At 33.8% G+C, this 14,123-nt stretch overlaps 2 protein-coding genes across 7 annotated transcripts; one reads left to right on the forward strand and one right to left on the reverse strand.

Moving 5' to 3' along the window:
* Positions 1-668: 668 nt before the first annotated feature.
* Positions 669-3,159, reverse strand: LOC102606646 (pentatricopeptide repeat-containing protein At5g11310, mitochondrial). The gene is made up of 2 exons (XM_006476134.4): positions 2,493-3,159; positions 669-2,176 (listed from the first exon to the last, which is right to left on the reverse strand). The coding sequence occupies exons 1-2, from the start codon at positions 2,992-2,994 to the stop codon at positions 1,125-1,127; spliced, it is 1,554 nt and encodes a 517-aa protein (XP_006476197.3). The 5' UTR covers positions 2,995-3,159; the 3' UTR covers positions 669-1,124.
* Positions 3,160-6,553: 3,394 nt separating this feature from the next.
* LOC102630654 (hypothetical protein) lies at positions 6,554-9,373 on the forward strand. Of its 6 annotated transcripts, none has more exons than XM_006476133.4 (6): positions 6,554-6,836; positions 6,937-7,050; positions 7,187-7,240; positions 7,753-7,815; positions 8,031-8,093; positions 9,064-9,373. In XM_006476133.4, exons 1-6 carry the CDS (start codon positions 6,645-6,647, stop codon positions 9,097-9,099), a joined length of 522 nt encoding a protein of 173 aa, XP_006476196.2. In that variant the 5' UTR covers positions 6,554-6,644; the 3' UTR covers positions 9,100-9,373. The 6 variants fall into 6 exon arrangements, with proteins under 6 accessions (XP_006476196.2, XP_006476195.2, XP_024952996.2 ...); XM_006476132.4 differs by lacking the exon at positions 9,064-9,373 and adding an exon at positions 8,594-8,949; XM_025097228.2 differs by lacking the exon at positions 9,064-9,373 and adding an exon at positions 8,632-8,949.
* The last annotated feature ends 4,750 nt before the right edge of the window (positions 9,374-14,123 follow it).

Consider the following 14,123-nt stretch of genomic DNA (forward strand, 5'->3'; position numbering starts at 1 on the left):
GGCCCGTATAATCTGTCAACTAATACATAATTGAATCAAATTCCCTGCCAATGGGCGCCACATGAATTTCGAGAAGTGAGTTTTACAGCGAATATGCAATGCAGATGAAACAACGACTGATGAATATGGGCATCAAAGTTTTGATGCAAACGAGCAAAACACTTAAGTCAAAAAATGATATAATCAAACCACTGAAAAAGGGCACTATGCATAGCACTAAAAAATATGTGGAATCCAACATCTAATTTAAATGCGAAACATTCAGGTCGCATGAATGTGAAGTTTTTCCACATACCCTGCCGATATAATTGCCTCAGAATCTTTTGGCACGATTAATACACTGTTCGGAGAACAGAGAGTATTCCAAATAAATCCAAAGAGGCATGGCTGAACTAAGGATGAGGTGTGCTGCCCGGTAAGCACAGGCAGGCAGTGAGTGATGGAGAAAGTTATCCAAAGACAAGCAGCTGATGGACCCAAATATCAGTTTTCAGAACAGATATGATCCACTAACAATATATCCTAATCATAAGACAAAGGTCCCCTATAATTGGCATAAAAGATAAGGCAGATTCAAACACTGTAAAGGAAAGAGGCCAGTAAATTTTAGCAAACTCTGTAAATCAGTGAATTTTGAACTCATGGACTATAGTCTGCGAGAAAGCAGGTAACATGTAAAAGGCTCATTTTATTACATGTTTATTGAATAAAATTCTTACAATGAACTCTAGAATTTCCATTCTGTGAGTCAACTGTTATTATTTGCCTGAAACTTAGCCACAAGATTTCTGCACAACCAATCATTCACTGAAACTAGCATGATCTTCCAAAATTTCCAACTTGTAAATAAAATTGTGCCACAAAAAATGCTCCAAACATTTTCCCAAATTGATGGCAAGCAGTCATCCACTTCACCTGGATTTTAAGACTTTTTTCAGTGTTTGCAGCTTCATGTCTCCTTAGCTCTTCTACTGATCTTTTATCAGCCAGTTTGCACTTGAAAAAGCAGTGTCAAGTGAACTTTAATGCTTAACAAGTTCTCTTGGGTCTTTACATGCCTTTAGTATATGAGACATTGTTTCTGCTTTCTGCATTGTAGGTCTTCTCCTTGCATCTGAAGCATTTTAATCTTTACAGCGTGAATCCAGCAGCTCCATTGAACGAGGCACAGAAGACATCACATTGCATAGTTTCTGTGCCAGGGCAGTCATTCCTCGTTTTTTGAACTCATCATTCAACCTCTTGAAAGTGAGGTAGTGAGGAACTAGACCCCTGCGAATCATATCTTCAAACTCTGCAGAAGCCTCATCAAATTTGTACATTCTACAAAGCAAATGAATCAACATAGTGCTGGTATCTAAGTCGATATCACATCCTCTACATTTCATTTCCTTGCTTACTTGAATTGCTAAGTCTAACTTGTCCTCCTTACACAATATCTTTAACAGAATATGGTAAGTAAGCCGATCAGGAGTATACCCAGATTCAATCATCTTCCTGTAAAGGTTCATTGCATCCTCAACTTTCCCAAATTTCGAAAAGTACCTAAAAAAATAGTTATAGGTTGTAGGAGATGGTAGGAAACCCCTGCTAATCATCATTTTAAGGATCTTACTAGCTCCTTCAAGATCGCCTGCCTTACAATAACCCTTCACCAAAGAAGTGTAAGTGACCATTGTGGGGCCGGGTTCACACACTAAAAACCGTTCCATCATTCCTGACACTTCTTCAAACCTGCCTGCTTCCACTAACCCATCAATTACAGTATTATAAACTATGGCATTTGGCTCGATTCCTTCCTTCCTCATTTCTTTCACCAACCGAATCGCCCGGTCAACACGGCGCAGTCGACAGTATCCCTCAACAAGAGTACCATACGTAACAACATTTGGTGTCACATTCTCCTTTCTCATTTCCAACCAAAATCTCTCTGCATCTTTTACATTTTTGGACCTAAACCACCCATTTAATAGTATATTATAGACCCGAACTGTTGGAGCCCAGCTTTGGTCCAACTCCTTTCTTTTATGAAAATACTCTGAAGCTGCCTTAACACGCCCTTGTTTACAAAGTGAATCCAATAAAATCTCAAACAAACTCGCTCCTGAATCAAAATTCTTAACCATATCTAAATTATTTGCAAATTCAAATGTCCAAATTGCAGCTTCAACCATACCTGAACCAAATCACCAATGCTCCATAACATAAGGATCAAGTCTAGAAGCCGAAAAATTCAATTCCAAATCACATTAAGCAATAAGATGTAAAAGACACCAAAGTTCAATCATCCTTGTCCAAGTTACATGGAAAAAAAAAAATCAAATACCATAATTAATATAAAGTGTGTATTTGAAATTAAGAAGCTAATGATTTAAATCAACAGCTACTATAAGTCCTGAGTTTGAATTACAAACACATCTTAAAATTCTAAATTCGAAATAATGCTAAAAAAAATCATTTTTTTTTTCATAATCAAATGTAGTTTACCATACCAGCTCGTGCGTACCGCCTGATCAAAATGACAAACGTGTCCTTAGAAACAAAATCAGGTACCTCATGACCACCGATCTTATCGAGCAACAAACACCAAGCGGAATCAAACTCTTTGGCTTTAGCAAGAACTTTGATCATGCAATTAAACAGCGCCGCAGAGCATTTAAACTCCGGCTTGCTCTCGGCCCAGCGAAACAAAGTGTGCAGCAGTTTAGGAGAATGGTCAAAGTGTTCGAATACAGCAAGCAGCAGAGCCGGTTCCGGTTCGACGCCGGTCTGGTTTAATTCGGACTCGAGAGATGGGCCGGATGAGATGGCAGGGTTTCGGAGGAGACCGGAAATGACGGAGAAGTCGGTTTGAGAGAAATTGTGGGGTGGGGTGGACGGAGGAATGAGAGTGTTGACTGGAACGGAGAGACATGCTTGGTCGGAGAAGAGCTTGCGAAACGGCGAGTACAGAGAGACGTGAGTGTGGCTGCCGCGCCTGAGGATGTTCATCATATCGTACGGTAATCAATAACGGTTCAATTTTGCAGCCGGAATTTGAAGATTAGCCGTCAGCGCGACATGTGGGTTAAGCACAAATTACCAATGTATCCCTCCCCATGAGAGAAACAGTTATTATCAAAATTTTCCCTATAGTTTATGAAAATAATAAACTAATCTTTCGGTTATTGTTTGTCTCGAGTTGGTCCGTACTCTAATTTTTCATACATATAAAAACAATCTACGCTTCAACTCCATCACATTCACAGCCCCATGCTAAACAATAATCATAGTCTAAAGTCGTTGTGAGTAATTGAATACTTAAATCTCTTATATTCAATGTAATACGTCAAATTAATTAAAGTATTAAATAATATTAGGTATTAACATTTGAGTTCCAATTAATGTAACATTTATCAATTAAATAATAAAACAAAGTAATAAGTAATTTCACATTCATCATCTAATAAATAAGTGACATATAAAATTAAGACTCAAGTTGAACTCAAATGTTAAAAACTCTTACACTATTATTTTGAATATGCTACTTAAAAGTGTGCAAAAAAACCCCACAACCCAACTCAAATCCAAACTAAATTAAGTAGTTTGGGTTAATTTGAATGGGTTAGAGTTTTAGTTTAAACACTTTATTTGGTTAAGGGTTGGGTTCAACTCTTCTATATAATTATTTGAATCAAATTCCTGCTAATGGGCGCCACATAAATTTTCAAGAGTTGAGTTTACAGCGAGCGAATATGCAAAGCTGACGAAACCACGACTGATGAAGTAAACTGATGAATATGGGCAAAGCGTCAAAGTTATGATATGAAAGAGCGAAATGGCTGTAAAATTTAGTCAAAGGAATGATATAATGAAACCATTGAAAAATTGCACCATGTCTTGTACTAGAAACGCGGAATCCAACATCGGGTAACATGAATTCCAAGATTGCCTCGTGTTCTTTTGGTGTGATTAAATCTTAATCAATCATGAGGTGTGACTCTTCTCTCAAAATATATATTTTTGTTAAATAAGTAAATGTGATTCGATTCAGAATAACAAAATTAATTGATATTGATTTGATGGACATTGATTTTATGAAGAAACGAAACAATATTAGCAATAATTTGAATCACAAATAGGTATGAAATTCTTTAATTTATATTTTATTTTAAATTTCTTTTCTTTTCTTTTCGAAATTGATAGAGAGATACATCCAAAACCTGCAGGTAAACTCCACACGCATTTGAAAAAGATCTTTAACAATCATCATCGTCGTCAAACTGATCTTTCTTGGACGTAGATGAAGGCTTTGGTGGGCTCCTTCCCTTCTTCTTAAAGAACTATAAAAAGGATAGAACAAGTGAAACATGAAATGGGTTTTTATGCTGAACACTAATTACATTGCCTGTGCCTGCCTCCTCAATTCGGATTCCGCGATATATACTTCTCTCGGTCAGAATCAGAAAGATGATGATTATAGTTAAATACGGATATCATAATTACTTCCCAAGACTTTTTATCAACAAAGAGGAATATATTTTGAACAGCACCCCGCATGTTCTGGACACAACCAAGAGATCACTGGAATCAGGTTTGTAGGCAACCTTTTCAGGCTCTGAACAGAAGACAACAGAATATATGCAGTCCGACTAAAAGAGCAAGGTGCCAGAGGCTCTCCTCAATTGATGAGCATAGAATATATAACAACCCCTCAAAAGTTCAACCAATCGGGAGTTCAGAAACAACTCCTGCTACAGCTTCACGCTTTAATTCTCCCGGAGTCTTTTAGATAGAAATGTCCTTAGTGCAATAAACAGATGAAGGCATTGAATGACTGACTGTAAGATGGCATTAATAATGTCTTCACTTTTGAAAGCTTCATGTATCAAATCACTATAATATTTTGATTTTTAATTGTTATTGTCTTTAATTACAAGTTAAATGCGGATATGATCATAAAACTATTCTATTGATCTTTGTTATTGGTATAGACTTAGCAAGTAGGCGACCTTTTAACATCAACCAAAGGGGGGAAAAAAATAAGAAGAAAAAATGTGATTTTTGTGTGTTTATTTCTCCTTTAAGTCTTTGTTCAGTTATCTATTTTTGTGTTTTCTTGAGTTTCTTTGTGATTCTGCAGTAAGAAAGGATTTTTTTTTTTCCTTCTTCTTCCCTATTCGGAAGGATGAGAATGGGTTTTAAATTTTCGAAAAAGATTTTATAATTTTGCCTACAAATTTCGAAAAGAGATTGTTGTTATATATATTAAAAAAAAAAGCCCTATTGTTTATGAAAATAACAAACTAAAGTTTCATTTATTGTGTGCCTCAAGTTAGTCCCTAGTCTATTATTTTTTTATAAAAGTACTGTGCACTCCAATTCCATCACGCCCAAAATTAAACTGATAATGCTGCGTATAAATCGCAAAGCCTTGACGTAGAGAGTAGATGCAGAGGAGCCTAAGTGTATATTGAGTAAATTTATCCTTTTAACTCGAGTCATTTTGTTTTCCCCATATTTTATTGAAATCTTGGGTTCTATTTTTTTTTTTTTATTATATGAGACTATTGCTCAAACTATAACTCATATTACATGAGACTATAATTGATATTTACAAATCAGATTATTACTGGGACCAACTTTCATCAATCCTAATGGAGTGCTACCCAAATTTTAACCCTCACAAATATTCAAGAAATGTCTACTCCTCACACTTGGGTAAGGAGAAAACTGTCTTCACTCAAATTTAATTGAGGAAGAAAATACCCCACAATGCATTTGTGGGGGTTCGAACTGCTGCCCTCTAACTTGGAGGGTAGCAGCCATGTTTGGCCGAGTGGCTTTGGGTTCTATTTATATCCAAACATTTGTAAGTTTGATTGCTAATTTATCATTGATTAGAGCACAATAAAACATATAGAACGGGTGGTCTATATATATCAATTTAAATTTAAATTAATTTATAATTAAGTATCCAATGAATTAAGAATAATTTATTTTATTAATTGATTTTCAGAATAGGGATTCTACCCTGCTTGTATTTTCTCACTACAAATAATTCTCAGTCAGTGAGTAAAAATTGAACACTAAAGGTGTGTTTTTTTTAATCTGAAATATGAATAGACTTGAATTATGAATAGCACCGAATATTCAAATTTAAATAATATGTTTTTTTTTTTTATGTTTGAATTGCTACAAATAGGTATTAACTTGTTTATTTTTTTAACCTAAAAAAATTTTGAAAACTAGTATTTTTACACATATGTCCTTACAAATTATAAATGTTAAACAATTAATAATATCTTAAAGAACATAAATATGCTAATATATTTTCAAAATATTATCATGCCTAATTGAATACTAATATTCTAAATTAGTACATGTTAAGTAATTTTATTGTTGTTTATGATGTTTTATATACACACACATATGTATAATTCCATATAAGATTTATACATCAATTCGTACGTGGTAAAATTTGTGCTTTAATTTTTACTAATTGATTTGGATGATGACTAGGACTAATTTAAGCTAAATGGTAAGGCTATAGACCAACACATACAGACAGATTTGATAATAGCTACTGCTCGAACTCTCGAAGTCTCGAAGCTTAAAAAACGGATCCTTCGTTTTGAAAAAAAAAAAATAATAAAGAACAAAAAATGGCTACCTCTCTCAACTTTACCGCCACTCAGGTGTCAACACAGCCACCAGAATTATGCTTGAGAAGGAGTAGCTTCAAGTCCAAGTTAAGCTCCCCAAGGAGACCGAAGTTCGTATCACTCGCGGTGAATTCAACGGAACCTTCATCGCCTGAACCGGAGAAGCCCGAAATCGAGCTCGAGTTCATAGCGGTCCGTACCCTTGAATGCATGCGTCTCATTCTTGGATAGTATAAAATGTGAAAATATTCCTTTATATATAGAGTTTGAAATTTTATGAATTTAATTGCAGCCGAGAGCGGGAGACGACGGCTCGTATCCGGTGGAGAGAGCTAAAGCGATCAGTGGAGAGAAGCTGTTGAGGAACATCATGTTGGATAACAAGATCGAGCTTTACGCCACGTATGTAAGTTTTTTTTTTTTTTTTCTTTCAAATATCTTAAACGCTGTCGTTTCTTCATCCGGTGTCGTTTAGTTTAAAAGTGGGAAGTTCTTGTATTTACTGTTGCTTAAAATTGGACTTGGTGACGTGTATTCACTAGGGGAAGGTGATGAACTGTGGCGGCGGTGGAAGCTGTGGGACTTGCATTGTGGAGGTACTGTATTACCTTTATTTTATTATTATTATTATTTTTTAAATTAATGTCTAATTACATTACATTCACCGCTTTGACTTGTAAGGTACTATTTGACATTAATCTTTAATCTTTACCTTTAAGGTAAGGATCCATGAAATTTGAGCTTGTCTAATATTATTAACATCCTCTCTCACGTGCAAGACTAATTTTAGACTTGTCATGCGTCTTTAAAATTCAACGATCTATTTTACTAGTGCAAATTTAATTCGTGTTTAGACATTAAGATAGTTCAGTTGACTTAACTCTTATAATGAAAGTAAGCGATCATAGATTCGAGTCCGAGGGAATACATGTAGAAATGAGGTGCAATGTTATTAAAAGAAAGAATTCTAGCACAAGATCTTTTAAGTCAAATCTAACCTAATATCTTGCTAAGTTACCATTTGACCTAAAAACTTGAACTTGAAGGTTGTGTCCCAAACAATAGTATTTAAGCTTGTCTAACATTGATGTGTTCCTCATTTTGGCAGATTATTGATGGAAAAGATCTTTTGAATGAAAGAACAAATACTGAACTCCGTTATTTGAAAAAGGCAAGCTCATTTTCTACTTAACCCGAAATGCTGAATGTGCATTATATTTATAACATTCGTTAGTGAAGAAAAAAAGAGACATGAAATCCACTTGTCATTATACCTGATGTAATTTTAATTTTTTTTTGGTGCTGTATTTGTGAATCTGATATCAAATTTTTTTTGTTTTTAGTATTTGACTGTTGTTTTTTATTATGGTTTTATTGTGCATGCAGAAACCTGAATCTTGGAGGCTTGCATGTCAAACAATTGTGGGAAATAAAGAAAACTCTGGCAAGGTATGCTCCAGAACTATGTTTCTTCTTAACCTATTAGCATTTTTACAAAAAGAGATGCGCGTTACAAGTCTCAATCACTCAAAATTGCCATCTAGGTGAATGAGAGAATTCTAATCACAGATGAAAAGTCAGCCATGACTTGGTTTAGAAGAGGCACAGTAATATTTATGCTTTTTCTCTTATGACCGTGTTGTTATATGACTTGCATATCTAATTACCTGCTTTGTACTTGTACTCAAAACTAAAGACGTGGAAAACATCAATATGGATATTTACAGAGTCGTTTTATGCAATCAGAAAGATTGTGGGTTCTTACACTGCTCTGCACTGTAGGTGATTATCAGTATTAAAATTTAACTGCTTTGCATCATAACGTCTGAAACTGTCCTCATTCCTCACTACACGTACTGGAATGAATGCTGAGTAACACAATGTGGTGTAAAAGTCCTTACACATTGTGGTATCAGGTTTGTTAATAGTGATTGTACTCACCCCTGCAGTGTAGGATTAAATATTTGAAGGTTGAAGCTCTTTGTAGTTTGTACAGAGCAGTTGGGTACTTGGGTGGCCATTAGGTTCGGTTACTAGGAGCCTGTTTGACATAGAGATTACACTTCGGCTTGCTTTGTGTGGAAGTGGAAAGAAGTTTTTTAGCCCACATTGTGTCACTGTTATGTTAATCTGCGGCCCATGATGCCTTGGCAGCTAATAAAGTCCCCTGTAGACCTTCAGATCCACTAAGCTATAATCAAAAGTACTGCTGCTGCGCTGACGACTCGGTTTTGAATCTTTTTATGTATTTATTTATTTAGTTCTACCATCATTTATGTTTGGATCAATTAAAGGTTACCTGCTTTATATTTGCATTTACAGAGTCAGGGAAAAACAAAAAGGTTAATATGAATATCTACGAAGTCATGTGGTTGAAAAAAGATTCAAAAAATGACCATCGTATTGATGTATGTTTTAGGTTGTGGTTCAAAGGATTCCTCAGTGGAAGAAGTGATAATTAAGCTGCCAAGCAGTAAACAAATGTTGAAGCTCGGCTCACACATTAATCGACTTGCAGCAACCAATTTCAAATTCGTAAGCAAATTTATATATATATATATACACCTTTTGTAGATTTTATCATTTAACTGTTAATTGTTTTGCAATATATCTTATGCAATAGAACATTTCATCAATCGTCATAATAAATCCATTTGATTGGATGAAATGCATCTGGAAAAACACGTATTTATTTATATATGGAACTTCGTATCATTTATGTTAGTAAAGAGATTGTTAAACTTCAGCATGCTTCCTAGGGGAAATTTATGTTAATAATTAAATTAAACCTGATCTAGTCAAGTAGAATAGTAAGAAAAATGATTTGAAGAGTAGTAGCTATAGGAACACTTTGAATGTGAGGACTGCATAAGAACTCTACATTAAATTCCAAAGATTCAAAAAAAAAAAATCAGAAATAAACGACTTTACAGTTTACACGACATGAGGAATCTGACACTCAAATAATTTTGAAGAAGGCGGACCCGACCATTCAACAGTGGACATATATTGTCACAGTCAAAAAGGAACCACACTACCCTTATAAAGCATTTTTTTGAACTTTTTAATCCCGTCATGAACCAGAGACAGAGAGAGAGAGGAGGAGAGAGGACAAAGCTTATCTCCAAACTTTTTCAAATTCTTCTTTCTCTATCACGGCACATGGGTTTGCAAATCACATACACACATATAGGCCATGTTTAGTTTTTCCACGACATTTTTCATTAAAGCTTTTTTCAACACTATGTGGTGGGCTGCCTGTACTGCTGTGGCATTACAGGCTGTTTTACTGTGATTAGTTTTTGCCTAGGGAAAGAGGGTTGCATTCAAATATCAAAAATCTCTTCATGTTTGAAATGGTGACAAAATTTGGAAGGGACATGTGTATAAATTAAAAAGGAGTAAAAATTGCGTTGTCAAAGTCAATGTAAGGAGGAGAAACAAGTGACAGAATTTGTTTACACTTCTCAATGTAAATCAACGTGCCCCTCTCTCACTCTCTCTCATATGTTCAAGACTCTTTTTAGAAAAAAAAAATACTAAAGACTTGATTTGGGGTTGTCAAGGAATTAATGCTTTATGGTTGATCTTAAATGATAATGGAGGCCATTGTCTTAGTAATTAAGAAACTTCCTTCCTTCCTAAATATTTATAGTTGTCAGGTAGGTGGATCTTGTCTTTGTTAGATATAGATTTTTGAAGTTTGCTAAATAAATTCAGGCTAAGTTTTAAGTTTTTAATAGGAGTGGCAATTTGGGTTAGAATTCATTTATTCTATTCGATTCGATTCGATTTGATTCAAAGCGAATTAAATGGGTTTGGGTGAATTCGATTTGATTTGTTAATTAAACTAATCGAATTCGAGTTTCAAGACATTAATTCGTTTATTTGTTTAAAATTTATTTAATAAATAGGTCTGAATACATTCTATTCATTTAATTAAATTACTTATTTATTCTTAAATATTTAAGAAAATTTTTTAAAATTTGAAAGTTAATCTAGTAATTATAAATAATAATAAGACAATATATAAATGAAATGAAAATTTTTATGGTTTGGATTATTTATTTAACTTTTGTAAACGAATTCATACTCAATTCGATTTGTTGTGGATTCGTTTATTAATTCTATTGAACGAATTAAACGAATAGAACCGAATATTTGTTTAATAAACGAATTGAATTCGAATCCGAATCCACAGAATTTTGACCCAATTCGTTTAGGATTCGATTCAAATTCGATTTGATTATTCGTTTTGGCACCCTAATTTTCAATAAACACATTTTAAAGTACTAGTAGATTTTAAAAAGAAAAAAAAGAAGAAGAAAAATTTTAGGATAAAGGCATGAGTGTTAATATGAAAAATTCATATCCACCCACCCAATCAACTTGTTTTTTTTTTTTTCTGCAAATCACTCCTCCTTTTGAGTTATGTACAATATACACAAAGCCTTAATGGAGCCGGCTAAGTTACGTTAAACGTAACTTACGCCAGGCACAGCAACAGTAACAAGTCCCATCACTAGCACTGTTGCTGTATCTGGCGTAAGTTACGTTTAACGTAACTTAGCCAAAGCCTTAATATGATTATCATTTTTTGTTGTTGTCAGTAGCTAGCAGTAGTTTAAACAGACAACCTTGCTTGCCTCCGAAACAAATGCATGGTTTCAGGTTATTTTTCTAAGCATTCATTGACTGTTGGAGACTGTGCGTAATGTTAGAGACGGTATAATAAGAAACACAATTTCTAATTATTATTTGTTGGATTTGATCTATGTACAACAACAACAACAACGCGTATTAAACTGCTTCTCTTATTTACAAAATTATAAAAAAGGGTAAGCTCCATAAGCTCTAAAGGTGATTTTACTATTTTTTACGCTCCATGCTGCTGCAGAACTATAAAATTAATTATGCACAACTTTATGTTAAATCTTAAACCATTCACAGTTAAAAGATACAAATCTAATATGAATAATTTGAATGTAGCTTTCCCGTGCTCCAAAATAATTATAAAGTTCACGCTAGTTCAATGCTGTATCTACCCAAATTCAACTCTGTAAGCACACTGCTAAAACTACTAAGAGAAACGAGAGATGGCAATCTATTAAAAAAAAAAGGAAAGAAAGAAAGAAAATGAGAAAATAACTACGAGTGTGATATAGGAATAATAAAAATAGTAAAGCACTGAATATAATAAATCATTTTTAACTTGTATGTTATTATTTAATGATATAGGAATATGATGGTGTGCAGTGGATATCAAGATAGTAAATGAGACATTAGAATATTATAATAATATTATTCATGCAATTACTTTTTATCGATATTTTATTATCTTTCTTATTTGTTTATTTTGGTGCAAAAGTAGAAGCTACAATACTTATTAGATTTTTTGTACAAATTATATAATTTAATTGTTACCAATACATTTTAGTCTTAAATTTTCTTTCTAAAAAAAATTGATTTTTTATTATTGAGATTTAGAATTCATGATGGATTTATAGCAGATTTGAATTTGAATTTTTTAATTTGAATTTGGAGCAAATATAAATCTTTATTTTTTGTTTCGAATCTAGATATGAAGCAAAAAATATAGATCCATAATGAATATGAATATGGAGTAATATAGATTCAATCCATATATACTTCATTGCCATTCCTATGACAACTTCAAGACTTGCTCATTCTAGTAAGTGGGTGTAAAGGTATTGCTCTAAATTTAAAGCCTGCAAATTACAAAAAGAAGCGAACACGATGACAATGCTTTTCAAGTCTTTTTGATGTTTAATTTGACATTGAGAAATTAACACGATGGTGGTGGGCTAAAGTGGGGGTGGAGCGCCTATATATTATATGCTATCTCAAATCAAAAGATTTACACGTGAAATGAAAACACCCACGAATGACTTCGTCTAATTCACATTATTAAGTAGAATTAATTGATAGAGCCGAGCCACGAACAAAATGTTAATAATAATAATAATAATAATCAATAATAAAAGAAAGACCGAGATTTCAAAGTCTTCTTAATTATGAAGCCAAGGAATAAAAAAAAGTAATGATTTTAAGAAAACAACAAACAAGTTTCAAAGCGGTTTGAATATGTCACTGACATCATCAAGATCCAATCGAAAATTGTTTATTAAAAGCAGAAATAGCTAATGATTGAAGCCAAAAACATTTTTTTTTTCTCCTCTCTTTTGGTCCGTATCTTTTCTGTTTTTCAATTTAAAATTTTTAAAATGCATATTAAAAATGCCGAAAGGAGCATCTAAAAGGGTTCGTTTGTTTCTCACATTAGTTCTATGATATAATAAATTAATAGCATCCTATTAGGTTTTCATTTATTTTTTTTTTAAAAAATTACTAGATAAATGAGTAGTTACATTAAATAATAATGAACGTATTATATTAATATTAATTGATCTTTGATACATAAAATAATCTCTCCGTGATGAATGTGTTTGTAAGAGCGCGCGCACACACAAGCCTTAGCTCCTGGCTTGCGCAATTAGAATCACTGCATTTTTATTAGAACAACTTTTCGTCTATACTACTAACAATGGAGACCCTTAAAGGGTCAATTAATGTAGAAAAAAGCTGAACTTTTTTTTTTTTTGGGGGGGGGGGGGGGGGGCTTAATTTGGTTCCTTTTTTTTTTTGAAGAGAACTAATGTTCATGATATTTACGCCATATAAATTGTTGAGACTCGTTTACATCAATTCTGATATGACATCGCTCAAATTTTTAACCCTCTCAAATATTCGAGGGACGACCAACTCCTATTTTGGGAGAAAAATTACATTCACTCAAGTTCTGGGGCTCTAAGAAAAGACATTTAAATTAAACCCCCACAATACGTATGAAGGGATTCGAACCACTTTCCTTACAATTGTGAGTGAGTGTTTTTAGCCACTTGGACTTAAGCATTTGCTACCCTTTAAAGTCACAAAACGATTCATAGCCTGAAATGTATGCAGAAGATTAGGTGGGGGAAGAAAATAAAGGGGAGCGGACAATGGGGACCATTTTAATTTGGCTCTATCAAATCCTATAAAGTTGTTGCCTTCCTCTTAGTTAGGCAAGCGCCCTCCACTCAACTAACTATTCAAAATTATTGTCCTCATCGTCAATATCCCAAACAATGGTTCAATTGCGAGCGTATTTGCTTATGGTCATGGGACCCCTTTTCCAAATGGCTGCAAAAGAGCCAAATTTAAGATTCTTAAAATTTTGTAAAAAAATTTGAATCAAGTACTAGTGCACCCTCTCAAAATGAAAGTTGAATTTGGCATAATTAGAATTTGTGAATGTGTGTGCAATAATTGCTCGCAAATATTTCCCATGAATGCTTCCACCGACTCTAAAGCCTTGCCACTTCGGCCTTGGTTGAAGTGGTGGGCTGCTCTGGGCAGCGGTTCAAGCCCCCACAATGCTTTTGTGGGGGCTAAAAATATTTATAACTTCTTATTCCT

Source organism: Citrus sinensis, chromosome 1, assembly GCF_022201045.2.
Source record: "Citrus sinensis cultivar Valencia sweet orange chromosome 1, DVS_A1.0, whole genome shotgun sequence".
Lineage (NCBI taxonomy): Eukaryota > Viridiplantae > Streptophyta > Magnoliopsida > Sapindales > Rutaceae > Citrus > Citrus sinensis.